Here is a 21,464-nt window from a genome sequence, read left to right on the forward strand (position 1 = left end):
ACGATTAGAACTTTAACTTTGAGACAGTGCTTATCCAGGAGCTGTAGGCCAGTGAGCACAGGGGTGACAGGTGAATGGAACTTTGGAGAGGTATAGATGCCCTCAGACGTAGCAGTGGGCCCTCTCCTTCAACCATAGCTGTTTGATATAGCTGAGGGGCTTGCTAGGCCACTTTCACAGGGAAAGTTAAGAGTCAACCACATTGAGGCCGGACTGGAGTCACATCTAGGCCAGATTGGGTTGAATTTAAATCCTCCAGCTTCCCGAGTGGTGGGATTTGAACTCATAACAAAATCATTAGTCTAGGTATCTCGATTATGTGTGAACAGTGCGGAATGCAAATGCACTATCTGATGTATTACTGAGCCAAACAAGCAAAACATCCTGGGTCTAATTCTTGGCCCTCAGCCTTAAGTATTAGTTGAATTGCTTTGGTCCACCTCAGCATCCCTAGTGAGGGAGTGGGGAACACTCAGCCAGGGTTCCTGGCACTAGTCACTAACCGGTGACATCATGTGGGAGAGAGACTGTGTCTGTGGGGAGCTCAGGAGAGAACGACTGGTCTCCACAATGATGATTCTTGATTTACTTGTTGACACTTGCTCACACAAGAAGAACACAATGGTGTTGGGGAAATTGGGATTGAAGGCCGATAAATCCCCAGGGCTTGATAATCTATATCCCAGAGTACTTAAGGATGTAGCCCTAGAAATAGTAGATGCATTGGTGGTCATCTTCCAAGATTCAATAGACTCTGGAACAGTTCCTACAGATTGGAGGGTAGCTAATGTAACCCCACTACTTAAAAAGGGAGGTAGAGAGAAAGTAGGGAATTATACACCAGTCAGCCTGACGTCGGTAGTGGGAAAAATTCGAGAGTCCATTATCAAAGATTTTATAGCAGAGCACTTGGAGAACAGTGGTAGAATCGGACAGAGTCAGCACGGATTTACGAAAGGGAAATCCTGCTTGACAAATCTACTAGAATTCTTCGAGGATGTAACTAGTAGAGTTGATGAAGGGGAGCCAGTGGTTTATTTGGACTTTCAGAAGGCTTTCGACATTAGCGTGTAAAATTAAAGCGCATGGGATTGGGGGTAGTGTATTGCGATGGATAGAAAATTGATTGGCAGACAGGAAACAAAGAGTAGAGGTAAACGGGTCTTTTTCCGAGTGGCAGGCAGTGACTAGTGGGGTACCGCAGGGATCAGTGCTAGGACCCAGCTATTCACAATATATATTAATGATTTGGATGAGGGAACTAAATGTAATATCTCCAAATTTGCAGATGACACAAAACTGGGTGGGAGGGTGAGTTGTGAGGAGGATGCAGAGAGGCTTCAGGGTGATTTGGGCAAGTTGAGTGAGTGGGCTAATGCGTGGCAAAGAACAAAGAACAGTACAGCACAGGAACAGGCCATTCAGCCCTCCAAGCCTGCGCCGATCTTGATGCCTGCCTAAACTAACACCTTCTGCACTTCTGGGGTCCGTATCCCTCTATTCCCTTCCTATTCATATATTTGTCAAGATGTCTTTTAAACGTCGCTATCGTATCTGCTTCCACCACCTCCCCTGGCAGCAAGTTCCAGGCACTCACCACCCTCTGCATAAAAAACTTGCCTTGCCATCCCCTTTAAACTTCGCCCCTTGCACCTTAAACATTTGTCCCCTAGTAACTGACTCTTCCACCCTGGGAAAAAGCTTCTGACTATCCACTCGGTCCAAGCCACTCATAACCTTGTAAACCTCTATCATGTCGCCCCTCCACCTCCATCGTTCCAGTGAAAACAATGGCAGGTGCAGTATAATGTGGATAAATATGACAGGAAGGCAGATTATTATCTGAATGGCTATAAACTGAGAGAGGGGAATATGCAACGAGACCTGGGTGTTCTCATACACCAGTCGCTGAAGGTAAGCATGCAAGTGCAACAGGTGGTAAAAAGTGCAAATGGTATGTTGGCCTTCACAGCAAGAGGATTCGAGTGCAGGAGCAGGGATGTCTTGCTACAATTATACAGGGCATTGGTGAGGCCACACCTGGAATATTGTGTGCAGTTTTGGTCTCCTTATCTGAGGAAGGATGTTCTTGCTATAGAGGGAATGCAGCAAAGGTTCACCAGACTGATTCCTGGGATGGCGGGACTGACGTATGAGGAGAGATTGAGTCGGTTAGCATTATATTTACCGGAGTTCAGAACAGTGAGGAGGGATCTCATAGAAACCTATAAAATTCTAACAGGACTTGACAGGGTAGATGCAGGAAGGATGTTCCCAATAGTGGGGGAGTCCAAAACCAGGGGTTATAGTCTAAGGATACGGGGTAAACCTCTCAGGACTGAGGTGAGGAGAAATTTCTTCACCCAGAGAGTGGAATTCGCTACCACAGAAAGCAGTTGAGGCCAAAACATTGTATGTTTTCAAGAAGGAGCCAGATATAGCTCTTGGGTCTAAAGGGATCAAAGGATATGGGGCAAAAGTGGGAACAGGTTACTGCGTTGGATGATCAGCCATGATCATAGTGAATGGTGGAGCAGGCTTGAAGGGCCAAATGGCCTATTCCTGCTCCTATTTTCTATGTTTCTGTGTAAGAAGAGCTATTTGGGAGAGGGAATGGAGAATTGCCAGTTCTCCTGGAACTGCACCCCAGCAAGAGTCAACACCACAAGGTAACTGTGGCCTAACTTTAGGACTTGAGCACAAAAATCTAGGCTGACCCTCCAGTGCAGTACTGAGGAAATGCTGCACTAGCGAAGGTGGCGTCTTTTGGATGGGACGTCACACCAAGCCTCCATCTGCCATCTCAGGTGGATATTAAAGATTGCAGGGCACTGTTGAGAAGAATAACACAGGAGTTCTCCCCGGTGTCCTGACCAATATTTATCCCTCAATCAACATCACAACAACAGATTATCTGGCCATTTATCACATTGCCGTTTGTGGGAGCTTGGTGTGCACAATTTGGCTGCTGTTTCTTTTTATTCATTCATGGGATGTGGGCGTTGCTGGCCAGGCCAGCATTTATTGCCCATCCCTAATTGCCCTTGAGAAGGTGGTGGTGAGCCGCCTTGAACCGCTGCAGTCCATGTGGGGTAGGTACACCCACAGTGCTGTTAGGAAGGGAGTTCCAGGATTTTGACCCAGTGACTGTGAAGGAACGGCGATATAGTTCCAAGTCAGGATGGTGTGTGACTTGGAAAGGAACCTGCAGGTGGTGGTGTTCCCATGCATCTGCTGCCCTTGTCCTTCTAGGAGCCCTGGTGCGGTTGCTGCAGTGCATCTTGTAGATGGTACACACTGCTGCCACTGTGCATTGGTGGTGGAGGGAGTGAATGTTTGTAGATGGGGTGCCAGTCAAGCAGGCTGCTTTGTCCTGGATGGTGTCGAGCTTCTTGAGTGTTGTTGGAGCTGCACTCATCCAGGCAAGTGGAGAGTATTCCATCACACTCCTGACTTGTGCCTTGTGGATGGTGGACAGGCTTTGGGGAGTCAGGAGGTGAGTTACTCGCCACAGGATTCTTAGCTTCTGAACTGCTCTTGTAGCCACGGTATTTATATGGCTACTCCAGTACAGTTTCTGGTCAATGGTAACCCCCAGGATGTTGATATTGGGGGATTCAGCGATGGTAATGCCGTTGAATGTCAAGGGGAGATGGTTAGATTCTCTTTTGTTTGAGATGGTCATTGCCTGGCACTTGTGTGGCGCGAATGTTACTTGTTACTTATCACCCCAAGCCTGGATATTGTCCAGGTCTTGTTGAATTTCTACATGGATTGCTTCGGTATCTGACGAGTCACAAATGGTGCTGAACATTGTGCAATCATCAGCGAACATCCCCACTTCTGACCTTATGATTGAAGGAAGGTCATTGATGAAGCAGCTGAAGATGGTTGGGCCTAGGACACTACCCTGAGGAACTCCTGCAGTGATGTCCTGGAGCTCAGATGATTGACCTCCAACAATCGCAACCATCTTCCTTTGCGCTAGGTATGACTCCAGCCAGCGGAGGGTTTTCCCCCTGATTCCTATTAATTCCAGTTTAGCTAGGGCTCCTTGATGCCATACTCGGTCAAATGCTGCCTTGATGTCAAGGGCAGTCACTCTCACCTCACTTCTGGAGTTCAACTGTTCAGTCCATGTTGTAACCAAGGCTGTAATGAGGTCAGAAGCTGAGTGGCCCTGGCGGAACCCAAACTGAGCGTCAGTGTACATTTTATTGCTAAGCAAGTGCCGCTTGATAGCACTGTCTATGACACCATCCATCATTTTACTGATGATCGAGAGTAAACTGATGGGGTGGTAATTGGCCAGGTTGGATTTGTCCTGCTTGTTGTGTGCAGGACATACCTGGGCAATTTTCCACATTGCCAGGTAGATGCCAGTGTTTTAACTGTACTGGAACAGCTTGGCTCTGGGCGCGGCATGTTCTGGAGCTCAGGTCTTCAGTACTATTACCGGAATGTTGTCAGGGCCCATAGCCTTTGCCGTATCCAGTGCCTTCAGTCATCTCTTGATATCATGTGCAGTGAATTGAATTGGCTGAAGACTGGCATCTGTAATGCTGGGGACATCAGGAGGAGGTCGAGATAGATCATCCACTCGGCACTTCTGGCTGAAGATTGTTGCAAATGCTTCAGCCTTATCTTTCGCACTGATGTGCTGGGCTCCCCCCATCATTGAGGATGGGGATATTTATGGAGCCACCTCCTCCAGTTAGTTGCTTAATCGTCCACCACCATTCACAACTGGACGTGGCAGGACTGCAGAGCTTGGGTCTGCTCTGTTGGTTGTGGGACCGCTGAGCTCTGTCTATCGCATGCTGCTTACGTTTCCTACATAGCAGCAGTGACTACACTTCAAAAATTACTTCATTGGCTGTAAAGCACTGTGGGACTGTGAAAGCCGCTATAGAAATTCAAATCTTTTTTCTTACCTGCGGAGAAATTAACGTGATCAGACCAGCCTGCTCCTTTCACACATGGCCTGAACTATTGTCCAGTGTCTTTAGTGGAAATTACCCCCACTTCTCCCCCCACCCCCTAACCCCATCATGTGTCTGCTAAAATGCAGCTCCATTCTTTTCTGGGTGCTTGCTCTCTATGCAATAACTCAGCTCCACTGGGTCCCTGTAATCTGCATTCATAATAACCTTAGCCCATGTGGTGTTGCATTAGAAGGGGTTCTCAAGCTTGCAGCAATCCCTGTTGTAACCCAGCCCGGTTCATTCCTGAGGTTGGCAATCTGTGATAAGCCAGATCTTGTGCACCCTGCCCTCACTGTGTATGGGTGATGCGTGATAAACCCAGAGTATCCTGACCTCACTGTACCCCACCCCCACCACTGGCAAAAGCACACTCCGTTCTAGGTAGTAACTGGACAGAGCAAGCAGACAGAGTTTATTATGTGAATGATGCAGTCGCAGGTGAGACAGAATCTTCATCCAGACAGCGAGGCAGCCATCAACAAACTCATCAGCCTCAAGTACTACACCTCGTACATGTACCTCGACATGGTAAAACTTCCTTCTTATCACCTAACACAGGAAAAACTTTGCAAGATTGGAATGTGACCTCGATGAAGCATTACCTTTTAAAATGCAACACCGTCCCATGAGTTTAAAAAAAATTATTTAATATATTTTTAATCTCTGTTTCTGCTTGTATTCTTGCTGGGTAATTTAGTTTGCTTTCAGAAGAATCTCAATTAATTTTTGCTGCTTTAAACGTAATTAGGTAAAGAAAGAACTTGCATTTTTCATGACTTCAGGATGTCCCACAGTGCTTTCCAGCCACTGAAGTACTTTTGAAGTGTAGTCACTGTTGTAATGTAGGAGTAGTGTTGTGTGCTCATACGCAAACGGAATTACTACTGTCTGAAGGCATTGCCTCCTTGTGTGGCTCCAAACTCCAGGAGCTCGCTAAACAAGTCATTCTATGAGTTAGCACTGGCAATGTGTCGTCAGGCTATTTAGCCCTGGGGGCATCATATGCAAATTGGATCCAGTCCTCAGCCAATGTCTGAACACACAGGCACCTCCCGACAGGTGTGACTGGATTTCAATCAGGAGTGAAAGCCTTGGTTGATGCTGCAAGCATGAATGACCACCCACCACCACTTCCCTCCCCATGCTGCCTTGGGTGAGATCGGCGAGCTCAATTCAATTTATTTATTGGGTGGTCTCTCCTTCACGCTCCTCCCCCACTCGCCAGGATTGTTTTACAATACTACTGATTTGGTAGTTCTTATTAACACAACTGCATTCTACCTGGTGGAGCTGCTGTGCACAGAATAGTATAGCAGTACTCTGTATCTAACCCCATTTTTTTTTGAGGCTGCAGTGCTAACCACTGATCGGACAGTGTCGAGGGAGTTTTACTCTGTAGCTAACCCCGTTTTTTTTTGTTCTAACCCTGTTTTTTTTTATATAAGGTGGCCTTTATACCCCAGGCCCCTTTATATATTTTTTATGTCGAGGGGGCCTTTATTCCTCAGGCCCCCATTATATATATTTTATATGTCGAGGGGGCCTTTATTCCTCAGGCCCCCTTTATATACACACTTATATTTTAAAATAACTTTATTAAAACCAGATAAATAAACAAAAAAAAAAACTCAAATTAAAATGCCATTCTCGGCGTCGACGATGCACTCCAGTCCCTGCGGTGCCCACCGGTCGCGGAAGGCCTCAAGCGTACCGGCTCCTGAGTCTCCCGATCGAGGAGGGCGGTCAGTCGCTGGTGTGCGTCCGCACCCAGGCTGCGACTCTCCGCCTTCGGACCCTGCAGAGATACCTGTACGTCGAGCGTCCTCCCAGATGGTGTGCGCTGGCGACGTATTTTTTCCGCCAGTGTCACTGCCTTCAAGACGGGAGCCAATCCCTGTGTTGTACCTGTCCTGGGAGTGTTTGATGGGGACAGTGTAGAGGGAGCTTTACTCTGTATCTAACCCTGTGCTGTACCTGTCCTGGGAGTGTTTGATGGGGACAGTGTAGAGGGAGCTTTACTCTGTATCTAACCCTGTGCTGTACCTGTCCTGGGAGTGTTTGATGGGGACAGTGTAGAGGGAGCTTTACGCTGTATCTAACCCTGTGCTGTACCTGTCCTGGGAGTGTTTCTCTTTATATCCTTTTACTCCATGTTTTTGGTCATCTCTTCTAACTCTAACTGTTTGGTACTCCTTTTCTTTCAGTGAAGCACCTTAAGTCATTTTCTAAGTTAAAGTTTATAGATTGTTCTCACTTCTGCTCCAGTGAACCCAGCTGTAAAGTGTGTGTTTGGATTTGTGTACATGTAGTGGCTTATATTCATGCTTTTATGCACACAGGGGTGTTTATGTATATGTTTGTATACATGCATATTTATGTGTGTGCATGTATGTGAATACATGACTGCATCTGTAATATATGTGTATGTGGCTGTGCTACAAATAGTTTTGGTATTTCTCGCTGTCCAATGGCTAGGGAATGGATTTGTTGAAAGGGTTTGTTATGTCATTTTTTTTCAGTCATTCTATTTTGAACGGGATGATGTTGCACTGGAGAATTTTACAAAGTTTTTCCACGAGTTGTCGGAAACCGAGCGCAAGCAGGTCGATGAGCTGATCAAATACCAGAGGAGGCGAGGGGGTCAAATTCAGCTGCAGAGTATCGAGGTTAGCTGAGCATTTCTTCCATGTCTCAAAGTTGGTGAGGCAACCACTCCTGTCACTGCTTTTACATCAAGCAAATTGTGCTCTGGGTTGTTTCAGTAATGAACCACAACAACTAAACCAACTTGCATTTATACAGCAGTAAAACATCCATAGGAGCAATTATCAAACAAAATTTGACACTGAGCCACATGAGGAGATATTAGGACAGGTGATCAAAAGCTTGGTCAAAGAATTGGGTTTTAGGAGCATCTTAAAGGACAAGCAAGAGAGGCAGAGAGGTTTAGGAGGGAATTCCAGAGTTTAGGACCCAGGCAGCTGAAAGCACGGCCGCCAATGGTGGAGCGATTAACATCAGGGATGCTCAAGAGGCCAGAATTAGAGGAGTGCAGGAAGTTCAGATGGTCGTAGGAGCGGAAGGGCAAACCATGGAGGGATTTGAAAACAAGGATGAAAATGAAGTCCCTTTTTACGTGCTGGATTAACATCAGTAGAGGTACAGGCAGTAACACAGGGAGCTGGCTGAGAGGGCATACTGAATGACATTATGAGGGAGCTGCATTAACATCAGTACAGAAACAGTTGTTAACTAGAAGCTATTTCAGACTCTGTGTGGAGATGCCTTGCTCTACTCCTGTGTTGTCCAATATGTTAGTCACACTATTAGGAGTCCAAATCAAGCGAATTATATTCTGATTATTAAATTAAAAAGACGAGTTGCTGACACCATTGTTGGTCACATGATCTCAATGCTGATATTAGCATGGCGTCTGCTCGTGAACTTTAAACTTTTTGTGTCCGTTCGTAAAGTGGGAAAACAAAATGCAGAAGCAGAAAGTGCTGGAAATACTCAGCAGGTCTGGCGGCATCTGTGGAGAGAGAAGCAGAGTTAACCTTTTCGGTGCAGTATTTTTTTGATGGTTGTGAGTGCTTCACTTCCTTGATTACTGGATGCTGACAGATAATAAATGTACTTTCACGTGTATATTTATCTGTGTTGTGAGAGAGAATGCGGGATGTTTTCCATTAAAATTAGTGCTTGTGACTTGCCAGCAATTTCAATTAGACATCACTACCCGACACCATTGAGCAATTGCCTTGATCGGTGCAGTTCACAGCATTCACCACTAGATAGCAATGGATTGTTAATTCTGCAAAAGATCTGTTCAATTATCTCCATTCCGAAACACTTTACAGCCAATGAAATTCTTTTGAAGTGTAGTCACTGTTGTAATGCAGGAAACACAGTTGCCAATTTGCGCACAGCAAGATCCCAATGAGATAGTGAGCAAATAATCTGTTTTAGATGTCGGTTGAGGCTAATCACTCCTATGACGTTCCTTGGGACATTTTACTATGTTAAAGGTGCTATATAAATGCAGGTTATTGTTGTTGCCAGAGTCCACCACATCCCAAGAAGAGGAGGAATGAATTAGATCCCCCCTTTCAGATTCATCCCTCCACACAAAGTAGGAAACGTTGTGATAATAAAAGCAAAATACTGCAGATGCTGGAAATCTGAAACAAAACAAAAAGTACTGGAAATACTCAGCAGATCAGGCAACGTCTGTGGAGAGAGAAACAAAGTTTAATGTTCCAGGTCTGTGACCGTTCATCAGAAACGTTAACTTTGCTTCTCTCTCCACAGATGCTGCCAAACCTGCTGAGCTTTTCCAGCACTTTTTGTTTTGTTTCAGGAAACTTTGTGACACTGGTTAAAAAAAAAGCCAAGTTCCACTCAAGGAATCGAGCAGAGTTGGAACCGACATGAGTGAAAGGGAAGGAGCCCAGCAGTACACTCTGCTGGAGTTTGCAGTCTCACCTGGCAGCATAACTGGCGATTTCGTCACACTGACAGGAGGGACAGGCTGCTCCAGAGTGAAATCTCAGTTTGAGTCTTTTATTTGCACAGAAACCAGAAAAGAGAGAGTGGAAGAACGGGCTGGAGGCCACTCACTACGCACTTGAATTACAGAAAACCGTCAACAAGTCTCTCCTTGAACTGCACCACTTGGCTTCCAATAAGGAGGACCCTCAGGTAAATTTTGTTTTTTTTCCCCACGGGATCAGATCTAAGCTCTGCAGTCCTGCCGCATCCAGTCGTGAATGGTGGTGGACAATTAAACAACTAACTGAGATGGCTCCACAAACATACCCATACTCAATGATAGGGAAGCCCAGCACATCAGTGCAAAAGATAAGACTGAAGCATTTGCAACAATCTTCAGCCAGAAGTGCCGAGCAGATGATACATCTCGGCCTCCTCCCAAAGTCCACAGATGCCAGACCTACAGTCAATCCAGTTCATTCCGCATGATATCAAGAAACGACTGAAGGCACTGGATACTGCAAAGGCTATGGGCCCTGACAATATTCCGGCAAAAGTACTGAAGACCTGTGCTCCAGAACTCAGCGCCCTGAGCCAAACTGTTCCAGTACAGCTACAATACTGGCATCTACCCGGCAATGTGGTAAATTGCCCAGGTATGTCCTGTACACAAAAAGCAGGACAAATCCAACCCAGCCGATTATCACCCCATTAGTCTACTCTCAATCATCACTAAAGTGATGGAAGGCATCGCCGACAGTGCTATCAAGCGGCACTTGCTCAGCAATAACCTGCTCAGTGACGTTCAGTTTGGGTTCCGCCAGGGCCACTCAACTCCTGACCTCATTAAAGCCTTGGTTCAAACATGGACAAAAGAGCTGAACTCAAGAGGTGAGGTGAGAGTGACTGCCCTTGACATCAAGGCAGCATTTGACTGAGTATGGCATCAGGGAGCCCCAGCAAAACTGGAGTCAATAGGAATCAGGGAGAAAACTCACCGCTGGTTGGAGTCGTACCTAGCACAAAGGAAGATGGTTGTGGTTGTTGGAGGTCAATCATCTGAGCTCCAGGACATCACTGGGTATTCCTCAGGGTATTGTCCTAGGCCCAACCATCTTCAGCTGCTTCATCAATGACCTTCCTTCAATCATAAGGTCAGAAGTGGGGATGTTCGCTGATGATTGCACAATTTTCAGCACCATTCGCGACTCCTCAGATACTGAAGCAGTCCGTGTAGAAATGCAGCAAGACATGGACAATATCCAGGCTTGTGCTGATAAGTGGCAAGTAACATTCACACCACACAAGTGCCAGGCAATGACCATCTCCAACAAGAGAGAATCTAACCATCTCCCCTTGACATTCAATGGCATTACCATCGCTGAATCCCCCACTATCAACATCCTAGGGGCTACCATTGACCAGAAACTGAACTGGAGTAGCCATATAAATACCGTGGCTACAAGAGCAGGTCAGAAGCTAGGAATCCTTTGGCGAGTAACTCACCTCCTGACTCCCCAATGCCTGTCCACCATCTTTTTAAAAAAAAAAAAAAAATTTATTCATTCATGGGATCTGGGCATCGCTGGCCAGGCCAGCATTTATTGCCCATCCCTAATTGCCCTTGAGAAGGTGGTGGTGGGCTGCCTCCTTGAACCGCTGCAGTCCATGTGGGGTAGGTACACCCACAGTGTTGTTAGGAAAGGAGTTCCAGGATTTTGACCCAGCGACAGTGAAGGAACGGCGATATAGTTCCAAGTCAGGATGGTGTGTGACTTGGAGGGGAACTTGCAGGTGGTGGTGTTCCCATGCATTTGCTGCCCTTGTCCTTCTAGTTAGTACAGGTCGCAGGTTTGGAAGGCGCTGTCTAAGCAGCCTTGGTGCATTGCTGCAGTGCATCTTGTAGATGGTACACACTGCTGCCACTGTGCATTGGTGGTGGAGGGAGTGAATGTTTGTAGATGGGTTCCAATCAAGTGGGCTGCTTTGTCCTGTATGGTGTCGAGCTTCTTGAGTGTTGGAGCTGCACCCATCCAGGCAAGCGGACGAGGCTCAAGTCTGGAGTGTGATGGAATATTCTCCACTTGCCTGGACGGGTGCAGCTCCATCACTGATAAACATTGACCCATAGACTCCATCACTGACACTAATCTATAGACTTCACCAGTGATTGCTACCACACTCAGCGGTTTTTGTTAAATTGTAATAACTGGGTGGATGGTGAGTGTATTTACGATTTGTTTTTCAGATGTGTGATTTCCTTGAGTCCAATTTCTTGAGCAGCAGCATAGAAATCATTAAGAAGCTGGGCGATTACATCACAAGCCTCAAGCAATTGGGCATGGGGCAGATCAGTGGCATGGGCGAGTACCTGTTTAATAAGCACACCCTTGGGTGAAGGAATTTGACTTTGGGAATGAGGAGTTTCTCTCCATAGCTCCATCCTTCCCGGGCTGGGTTAACAACTAAAGTATTTTACACTGAATGTCTGAGTTAGCGAACATAAGAAATGTGAATTGGAGGAAACATTTATCTCAGTAGCAACATTGCCTCTGTAAAGTAATAAATAACTCTGCTGAAAAGGAGCTGACTATTGGAGTTAATGGGTGTGTTTTTTTTGTTTGTTTAGAAGCCACGCCCTCTCAAGACTTTGCAAGTGGCGATCCATTCGCACAAGATTGTCTAATTAAATATCTATAAATTTTTATTTCTCTACATTTTAAATAGATAGTCCTAAGCAGCCATTTTACTGAAGTTTCAAGTCGGGAGTTCAAGGCTCAGATAGGAATTAATTTATGATGTTAAGCACTCTTAAGAAGGTTAAGTGTTAAATGCTCATTAGTGTGGTCAGGGGGGTTGCCAGTCAGGAAAGTCTGGGTCTCTGTTGTTTGGGGTACCACTTTTGCCACCCATGAGACCCTACTAAGCCAACCCCCCACCCCCCCACCCCCTCCACCCCATCCCCAAACTGCCCCTTTCCACCTATTTCATGCAGGCAAAGAGTAGACAAAGGAGATTTGCCATGCTGTTTATGGCCTGGCTTGTGACTGCTGCCACCAGAGGGTGATGTGGGGCAGCCACTCAATGGTTCCAATTGCTGAGTCAACACAACAGCCACGGTGGAGCTGCGATGGTTGGTTCAAGAAGGAAATAGCAACACATTCCTGCCTTTGGGATTGCCCCAGTGTGAATTGATGGGCAAAGGCCAAAATCCCCATCGTGTTGCAAAATTCTCCCGGAAACAGTCAGACTGCTCTCCATAACCTTTGCTAACATATGAGCTTATATTTTAAACACGATAATTCAACGGCAGAGTTGGACATTTGTTTTTTTTTGTTTTTATTCATTATTAAATAAATTCACGAGTACTGCATCATCGGCCAGCTTCCAGAAATTGGGAAAAGCTGCCAGATCATGAATAACAGTAATTAAATCCCACCCGCCAACCTACTGTCCAATTGTGTAACCCGGGGAATGTGCTGATAAACACCAAAAGCAGTCGAACTTTATTTTCCTGTGTGATTATCGATTCTTACAGCACAGAAGGAGACCATTCCGCCTGTGATGCCTGTAGCAGCTCTTTAAAGACCTGTTCAATTAATCCCACTCCTCCTGTTCTTTGCCCATTGCCATGAAAGAACTTTCAATTATTTATCCGATTCCCTTTTGGAAGTTATTATTGAATCTGCTTCTACCACCCTTTCAGGCAGCGCATTCCAGATCAGATTAACTCAATTTGTAAAAGTTTTTCTCCTCGACTCCCCTCTGTTACTTTATCCAATTATTTCAAATCTGTGTCTCTTGATTACCCTCCTGCCAGTGGAAAGAGTCTCTCCTCAATCACTTCGCCAAAACCCCTTATAAGCGTCCACTAAATCTCCAAGGAGAACAATCCCAGCTTCTCCAGTCTCTCCGCATAATGGAGTCCCAAATCGCTGGTACCATTCCAGTAAATCTCCTCTGCTCTCTCTCCAAGACCAAGGCCAGAGAGTCAAATGAGAGGTTTGGATTCTTCAGATGTCATTCCTGGCATGTCGTAGCAGCTTCAGATTCTATAGAATGAACGGATTTGTATCTGACTGCCAACGGTTCAGTGGAAGTACCAGTGAGAAACTATTACTTACAGGATTTGTGTCAGCTATGGCTCAGCGGGTTGTATACTTACATCTGGGTTAGAGGATTAGAAGTGTACAAAATTATGAGGGGCCTAGATCGAGTAGACAGGAAGGACCTGTTTCCCCTAGTGGAGAGGTCAATTGCCAGGGGGCACAGATTTAAGGTGATTTGGTAGAAGGATTAGAGGGGACTTGAGGAAATACTTTTTCACCCAGAGGGTGGTGGGTATCTGGAATTCACTGCCAGGAATGGTGGTGGAAACAGAAACCCTCAATTCTTTTAAAAGGTACATAGACATGCACCGGAAGTGCTGGAACCGGCAAGGCTATGGGCCAGGTGCAGAAAGGTGGAATTAGACTGGGCTGCTAGTTTTCGGCTGGCACATACATGATGGGCTGAATGGCCTCCTTCTGTGCCGTAATTTTTCTATGGTTCTAAGATTTTGGGTTCAAATCCTACACCAAAGGCTTGAACATAAAAGCCATGGTTGGTACTGTCAATGCTACCCCTGTTGGACCAGATAGCCTAACATCACTTGTCAGGAAATTACTAGAATCTATGAGTAAGTATAAGGTGACTGAACACCTTGAAAATTTTCAGCTGGTCATAAGAGAGCAGCACGGATTTGTGAAGGGGAGATCATGCCTAATGAATCTGATTGTATTTTTTTGAAGAAGTGACTGAAGTAATGGACAGGGAAACGTCTATGGATGTTATTTGGATTTCTATTTGATCAAGTCCCACATAAGAGACTTAGTTAAAGTTAAAGCTTTTGGAACTGAAGGCAAATTATCGATCTGGCTAGGAAATAGACTGAGTGACTGGAGACAGAGTAAAGATAATGGGCAGGATTGGTAGGGTGTGGCTACTGGTGTCCCACAAGGATCTATATCAGGGTCTCAACTATTGACTGTGTATAGTGATGACTTTGATGACAGAATACAAAGCATCATATCCAAATTTGCCTATCATGCAACGATAGGTGGACAAGTAAAGCGTGTCGATGGAAATATAATACTACAAAGATATTGATAGATTAAGCAAGTAGGCAAAACTGTGGCAAATGGATTTCAATGTAGGCAACTGTGAGGTCCCCACTTTGGACCTAAAATGGAGAGTACTGTGTACTTTCTAAATGGGGAGAAGCTTGAAAGAATGGCGGTCCAAAGAGACTTGGGTTCCAGGTACATAGATTATTAAAATGTCATGAACGGGTACAGAAATTAATCAAAAAGGCTAATGGAATGCTGCCGTTTATAAGAAGAGGACGAGAATACAAGTGGTAAAAGTTATGCTTCAGCTATGCAAAGCCTTGGTTAGACCACACCTGGAGGAGTACTGTGAGCAGTTCTGGGCAATATACCTTAGGAAGGATATATTGGCCTTGGAGGAAGGGCAGCAAAGATTTACCAAATGGACACCTGGATTCCAAGGGTTAAATTACATAGGAACATAATAGGAGCAGGTGTAGGCCATTCGGCCCCTCAAGCCTGCTCTGCCACTTAATAAGATCATGGCTGATCTGATCGTGGTCTCAACTTACAAGGAGAGATTAAATAAACTAGAGTCATATTCTCCAGAATTTAGAAGGTGAAGGGGTGATTTGCTCAACGTTTTCAAGATATTCAGGGGAACAGACAGGGTAGATAGAGAGTAACTATTTCTGCTGGTTTGGGAGTCTAGGACGAGGGAAACTATCTAAAAATTAGAGCCAGACCTTTCAGGAGTGAAGTTCGGAAACAGTTCTACATGCAAAGGGTGGTAGAAAATTGAAACTCTCCTCTGCAAAAGGCAATTGATGCTCTATCAATTGTTAATTTTAAGTGTGAAATTGATAGGCAGTGGTATAGTGGACTAGTAACCCAGAGACCCAGGGTATTGCTCTGGGGACATGGGTTCGAATCCTGCCACAGCAGAAGGTGGAATTTGAATTCAATTAATAAATCTGGAATTAAAAACCTAGTCTAATGATGGCCATGAAACCATTGTCGATTGTTGTAAAAACCCATCTGGTTCACTAATGTCCTTTAGGGAAGGAAATCTGCTGTCCTCACCTGGTCTGGCCCACATGTGACTCCAGACCCACAGCAATGCGGTTGACTTTTACATGCCCTCTGAAATGGCCCAGCAAGCCACTCAGTTGTACCTAACCGCTACGAAGTCAATAAAAAGGAATGAAACCAGACGGACCACCCGGCATCGACCTAGGCACTGGAAAAATGACAACAGCAAACCCAACCCTCTCGACCCTGCAAAGTCCTCCTTACTAACATCTGGGACCTTGTGCCAAAGTTGGGAGAGCTGTCCCACAGACTAGTCGAGCAGCAGCCTGACATAGTCATACTCACGAAATCATACCTTACAGACAATGTCCCAGACACTGCCATCACCATCCCCGGGTATGTCCTGTCCCACCGGCAGGACAGACCCACCAGAGGTGGCGGCACAGTGGTATACAGTCGGGAGGGAGTTGCCCTGGGAGTCCTCAACATCGACTCTGGACCCCATGAAGTCTTATGGCATCAGGTGAAACATGGACAAGGAAACCTCCTGCTGATTACCACCTACTGCCCTCCCTCAGCTGATGAGTCAGTACTCCTCCATGTTGAACACCACTTGGAGGAAGCACTGAGGTTGGCAAGGGCACAGAATGTACTCTGGGTGGGGGACTTCAATGTCCAACACCAAGAGTGGCTCGGTAGCAGAACTACTGACCGAGCTGGCCGAGTCCTAAAGGACACAGCTGCTAGACAGGGTATGCGGCGGGTGGTGAGGGAACCAATAATTGGGAAAAACATACTTGACCTCGTCCTCACCAATCTGCCTGCCACAGATGCATCTGTCCATGATGGCATTGGTAGGAGTGATCACCGCACAGTCCATGTGGAGTCGAAGTCCCGCCTTCACATTGAGGATACCCTCTATCGTGTTGTGTGGCACTATCATGATGCTAAATGGGATCAATTTCGAACAGATCTAGCAATGCAAAACTGGGCATCCATGAGGTGCTGTGGGCCATCAGCAGCAGCAGAATTGTACTCAACCTCATGGCCCAGCATATCCCCCACTCTACCATTACCATCAAGCCAGGGAACCAACCCTGGTTCAATGAAGAGCGCAGGAGGGCATGCCAGGAGCAGCACCAGGCATACCTTGAAATGAGGTGTCAACTTGGTGAAGCTACAACAGAGGACTACTTGCATGCCAAACTGCATAAGCAGCATGCAATAGACAGAGCTAAGCGATCCCATAACCAATGGATCAGATCTAAGCTCTGCAGTCCTGCCACATCCAGTCGTGAATGGTGGTGGACAATTAAAGAACTAACTGGAGGAGGTGGCTCCACAAATATCCCCATCCTCAATGATGGGGGAGCCCAGCACATCAGTGTGAAAGATAAGGCTGAAGCATTTGCAAAAATCTTCAGCCAGAAGTGCCGAGTAGATGATCCATCTCGGCCTCCTCCTGAAGTCCCCAGCATCACAGATGCCAGACTTCAGCCAATTCGATTCACTCCGCATGATATCAAGAAACGACTGAAGGCACTGGATACTGCAAAGGATATGGGTCCTGACAATATTCCGGTAATAGTACTGAAGACCTGTGCTCCAGAACTTGCCGCGTCCTTAGCCAAGCTGTTCCAGTATAGCTCCAACACTGGCATCTACCCGGCAATGTGGAAAATTACCCAGGTATGTCCTGTGCACAAAAAGCAGGACAAGTCCAACCTGGTCAATTACCGCCCCATCAGTCTACTCTCAATCATCACTAAAGTGATGGAAGGTGTCATCAACAGTGCCACTTACTTAACAATAACATGCTCAGTGACGCTCAGTTTCGGTTCCGCCAGAGACACTCAGCTCTTGACCTCATTACAACCTTGGTTCAAACATGGACAAAAGAGCTGAACTGGTGAGGTGAGAGTGACTGCCCTTGACATCAAGGCAGCATTTGACCGAGTATGGCATCAAGGAGCCCTAGCAAAACTGGAGTCAATAGGAATCGGGAAAACCCTCCACTGGTTGGAGTCATACCTAGCACAAAGGAAGATGGCTGTGGTTGTTGGAGGTCAATCATCTCATCTCCAGGACATCACTGCAGGAGGTCCTCAGGGTAGTGTCCTAGGCCCAACCATCTTCAGCTGCTACATCAATGACCTTCCTTCAATCATAAGATCAGAAGTGGGGATGTTCGCTGATGATTGCACAATGTTCAGCACCATTTGCAACTCCTCAGGTACAGAAGCAGTCCGTGTAGAAATGCAGCAAGACCTGGACAATATCCAGGCTTGGGCTGATAAGTGGCAAGTAACATTCGTGCCACAGAAGTGCCAGGCAATGACCATCTCCAACAAGAGAGAATCTAACCATCTCCCCTTGACATTCAATGGCATTACCATTGCTGAATCCCCCACTATCAACATCCTAGGGGATACCATTGACCAGAAACTGAACTGGAGTAGCCATATAAATACTGTGGCTACAAGAGCAGGTCAGAGGCTGGGAATCCTTCGGCGAGTAACTCATCTACTGACTCCCCAAAGCCTGTCCACCTCTACAAGGCACAAGTCATGGAATACTCTCCACTTGCCTGGACGGGTGCAGCTCCAACAACACTCAAGCTTGATACCATCCAGGACAAAGCAGCCCGCTTGATTGTAACCCATCTACAAACATTCACTCCCTCCACCACCGACGCACAGTGGCAGCAGTGTGTACCATCTACAAGATGCACTGCAGCAAAGCACCAAGGCTCCTTAGACAGCACCTTCCAAACCCGCGACCTCTACCACCTCGAAGGACAAGGGCAGCAAATGCATGGGAACACCACCACCTGCAAGTTCCCCTCCAAGTCACACACCATCCTGGCTTGGAACTATATCGCCGTTCCTTCACTGTCGCTGGGTCAAAATCCTGGAACTCCCTTCCTAACAGCACTGTGGGTGTACCTACCCCACATGGACTGCAGCGGTTCAAGAAGGCAGCTCACCACCACCTTCTCAAGGGGCAATTAGGGATGGGCAATAAATGCTGACCTGGCCAGCGATGCCCACATCCCATGAATGAATAAAAAAAATATCCAAAGGGATATGGGGCAAAGGCGGGTATATGGAGTTCGGTCACAGGTTAGCCATGATCTCACTGAATGGCGGAATAGACTCGAGGGGCTGAATGGCCTCCTCCTGTTCCTATTTTCTGATGTTGGAGGTGTCATCTTTTGGATATGATGTCACACTCGAGCTCTGTTTGCCCTCTCAGGTGGAAGTAAAAGATCCCATGGCCAATATTTCACAGAACAGTGCGCTTTCTCCAGTGTCCTGGTCAATATTTATCCTTTAATCAACACCACTAAAACAGATGATCGCATTGCTGTTTGTGGGAGCTTTCTGTGTGCAAATTGGCTACAGCATTTCATACATTATAACAGAGCCTACACATCAAAAGTACTTGCAAAGTGCGTTGGGGGTCCTGAGATTGTGAAAGGTGCTAATATAAATGCAAATTCTTTCTTCTCAATTGATTATTCAGAGTCTAATCTGATTAGTAGTCAATGCAGATAACTCTTTGGGTGAGATTACTTTGGAACCTGCAATGTAAAACTGTGAAACCTACCTTTTAACTCTGCAGTGCGTGATTATACAATCAACATTAATCAGTGAAGCAATCAAGGATGCAGTTGTTTGGTTTGATAAGTGTTGGAAACCCCCCCTAGGGCCAATGGGCCATACGGATAAGGATAAGATCCAAAGGTTTCCCAGCAATGATGCTGATTACGGCAGATGGCTGAGTTCCTAATCTCAACTGTGTTGCATGAAGCAGTGAGCGGAGGCTCATACGAATTTATGAATTAGGAGCAGGAGTAGGCCACTCGGCCCCTCGAGCCTGCTCCGCAATTCAATAAATTCATGGCTGAACTGATTTCTCCACATTACCACCTGCCCCCGATAACCTTCCACCCCCCTTGCTTATCAAGAATCTATCTACCCCTGCCTTAAAAATATTCAAAGTCTTTGCTTCCCCTGCCTTTTGAGGAAGAGAATTCCAAAGACTCATGACCTTCTGAGAGAAAAAATTTCTCCTCAGCTCTGTCTTAAATGGTTGACCCCTTATTGTTAAACAGTGAACCCTGGTTCTAGATTCTCCCACAAGGGGAAACATCCTTTCCACATCCACCCTGCCGAGACCCCTCAGGAATATTTTTCTCATACAATACTCAGTGTGGGGGGAAGAGAGACTGGAGGCATAGCCTTTCCCAGAATGTGGTTTGCCTTCCTACCTGTGCGGCCTGGAAGCGTGTCCCACACCATGTTGTCCCACAATTATTGATCGACTGTCATCGGAGCTTATGCGACTGTTCTCCACACATCTTTATTCATATACTTGATAGTAATTGTTCTTTAGGAATGTCTGTATCCCCAATGAACGGAGTATTGTATTTAATTCTAGGACAACCTCTCTTTTTGTTCCCAGGTTTCTGTTCTCAGAACAGTCAAAAACAGGATTTGCATTTATGTAGCGCCTTTCACAACCACCGAGCATCCCAAAGTGCTTTGCAGTCAATGAAGTTCTTTTGAAGTGTGGTCACTGTTGTGATGCAGGAAAGGCGGCAGCCAGTTTATGCACAGCAAGATCCCAAAATCAGCACCTCTACCAGTGCAGCACTCCCTCACTACTGCACTGGAGTGATAGCCTTGATGCTTGTGCTTAAGCTCTGGCTTGGCGCTTGATTTCATAACTTTGCAACTCAAAGGCAAGAGACCCATCAACTGAGGCACAGATTATCCTCTGAAATGGCTCCTTCTTTGCTCTGAAGGAATGACTGACATGTTTCTACACTTCATTTCTGTTGTTATTCTGTGTTAGTGGCCATATGGTATCAGCTTGGCGATGCATTCTTTTCAACTGACATCCAAGACTTTTCTCAAGAGTTTTGTGTGACGTATTTTCAGTTTTTTCAGTAAATGTCAAAGTGTCAATTCCATGAATAAACACTGACTCCATTGCACTTCTGAATATCTGAATCCAAACACTGGTATTTTCCTCCCCTCATGTCTGGGTCTGTTGTCGACTTCATCCAGATTGATCGCTGTGTTTAGTCAACAACGCCATTATCACAGTAACATGTGGTACCAGGACGGTAGAGGCGAAGGGGATAGTCCTTGGTCTTTTCTTGTCCAGGAATTTCTAAGTTTCTTTTCTGCCCATCCCTGTACCCTCTCCCCATTGCCTACTGAAACAATCATGGATGAATATAGCAACATATAAATCCAAAATACTGAACGTTAGTAGTTAGTACAATGAGCAAGTGATCTGACATATAGTTGAAAATCTCCCAGACCCTTGCAGTTCCTGATATCCGGAATACACTCTGCTATAGCACAGTTTAGTGGGGACTGGATGCTGCAGTGGGTTAGAATACAGGGGCCCTACACTAAAGAACAGCATAAAGTACGATACAAATGGGCGAGGAAACAGAACACAAAACAGCAGTAATTAATCACAAAGTGGCCACAGTGATGGGGGTTGGAGGAAGTGGAAAGGCTTTGCTCACTCAATAGGGGGCACTCATTGGAACACAGGAACCGGAGGAGGCCATTCAGCCCCTCTAACCTGTTCTGCCATTCAATGAGATCATGGCCGACCTGCTCCCTAACTCATACCCAATTTTACCCCATATCCTTTTAGTGAACAAAAATCTATCAATCTTAGATTTAAAATTAACAATTGATCTAGCAACAATTGCCATTTTCAAAAAAAAAAAGTTCCAAACTTCTACAATCCTTTGCACAGGAGGGCAGGGCGATGGAAGTTGGCTACATGGACTTTAGCAAGGCCTTTCACAAGGTCCCACATGGTAGGCTGGTCTGGAAGG

At 46.0% G+C, this 21,464-nt stretch overlaps 1 protein-coding gene across 2 annotated transcripts; it reads left to right on the top strand.

Moving 5' to 3' along the window:
- Nucleotides 1-5,343: 5,343 nt before the first annotated feature.
- On the top strand, nt 5,344-20,541 carry LOC137353443 (ferritin heavy chain B-like). Of its 2 annotated transcripts, none has more exons than XM_068019737.1 (4): nt 5,344-5,513; nt 7,505-7,651; nt 9,561-9,686; nt 20,063-20,541. In XM_068019737.1, the coding sequence occupies exons 1-4, from the start codon at nt 5,409-5,411 to the stop codon at nt 20,153-20,155; spliced, it is 471 nt and encodes a 156-aa protein (XP_067875838.1). In that variant the 5' UTR covers nt 5,344-5,408; the 3' UTR covers nt 20,156-20,541. The 2 variants fall into 2 exon arrangements, with proteins under 2 accessions (XP_067875838.1, XP_067875837.1); XM_068019736.1 differs by lacking the exon at nt 20,063-20,541 and adding an exon at nt 11,725-12,058 and having other exon boundaries at nt 5,346-5,513.
- Nucleotides 20,542-21,464: the final 923 nt, after the last annotated feature.

The sequence above is a fragment of the Heterodontus francisci genome, chromosome 41 (assembly GCF_036365525.1).
Source record: "Heterodontus francisci isolate sHetFra1 chromosome 41, sHetFra1.hap1, whole genome shotgun sequence".
In the NCBI taxonomy this organism is placed as follows: domain Eukaryota; kingdom Metazoa; phylum Chordata; class Chondrichthyes; order Heterodontiformes; family Heterodontidae; genus Heterodontus; species Heterodontus francisci.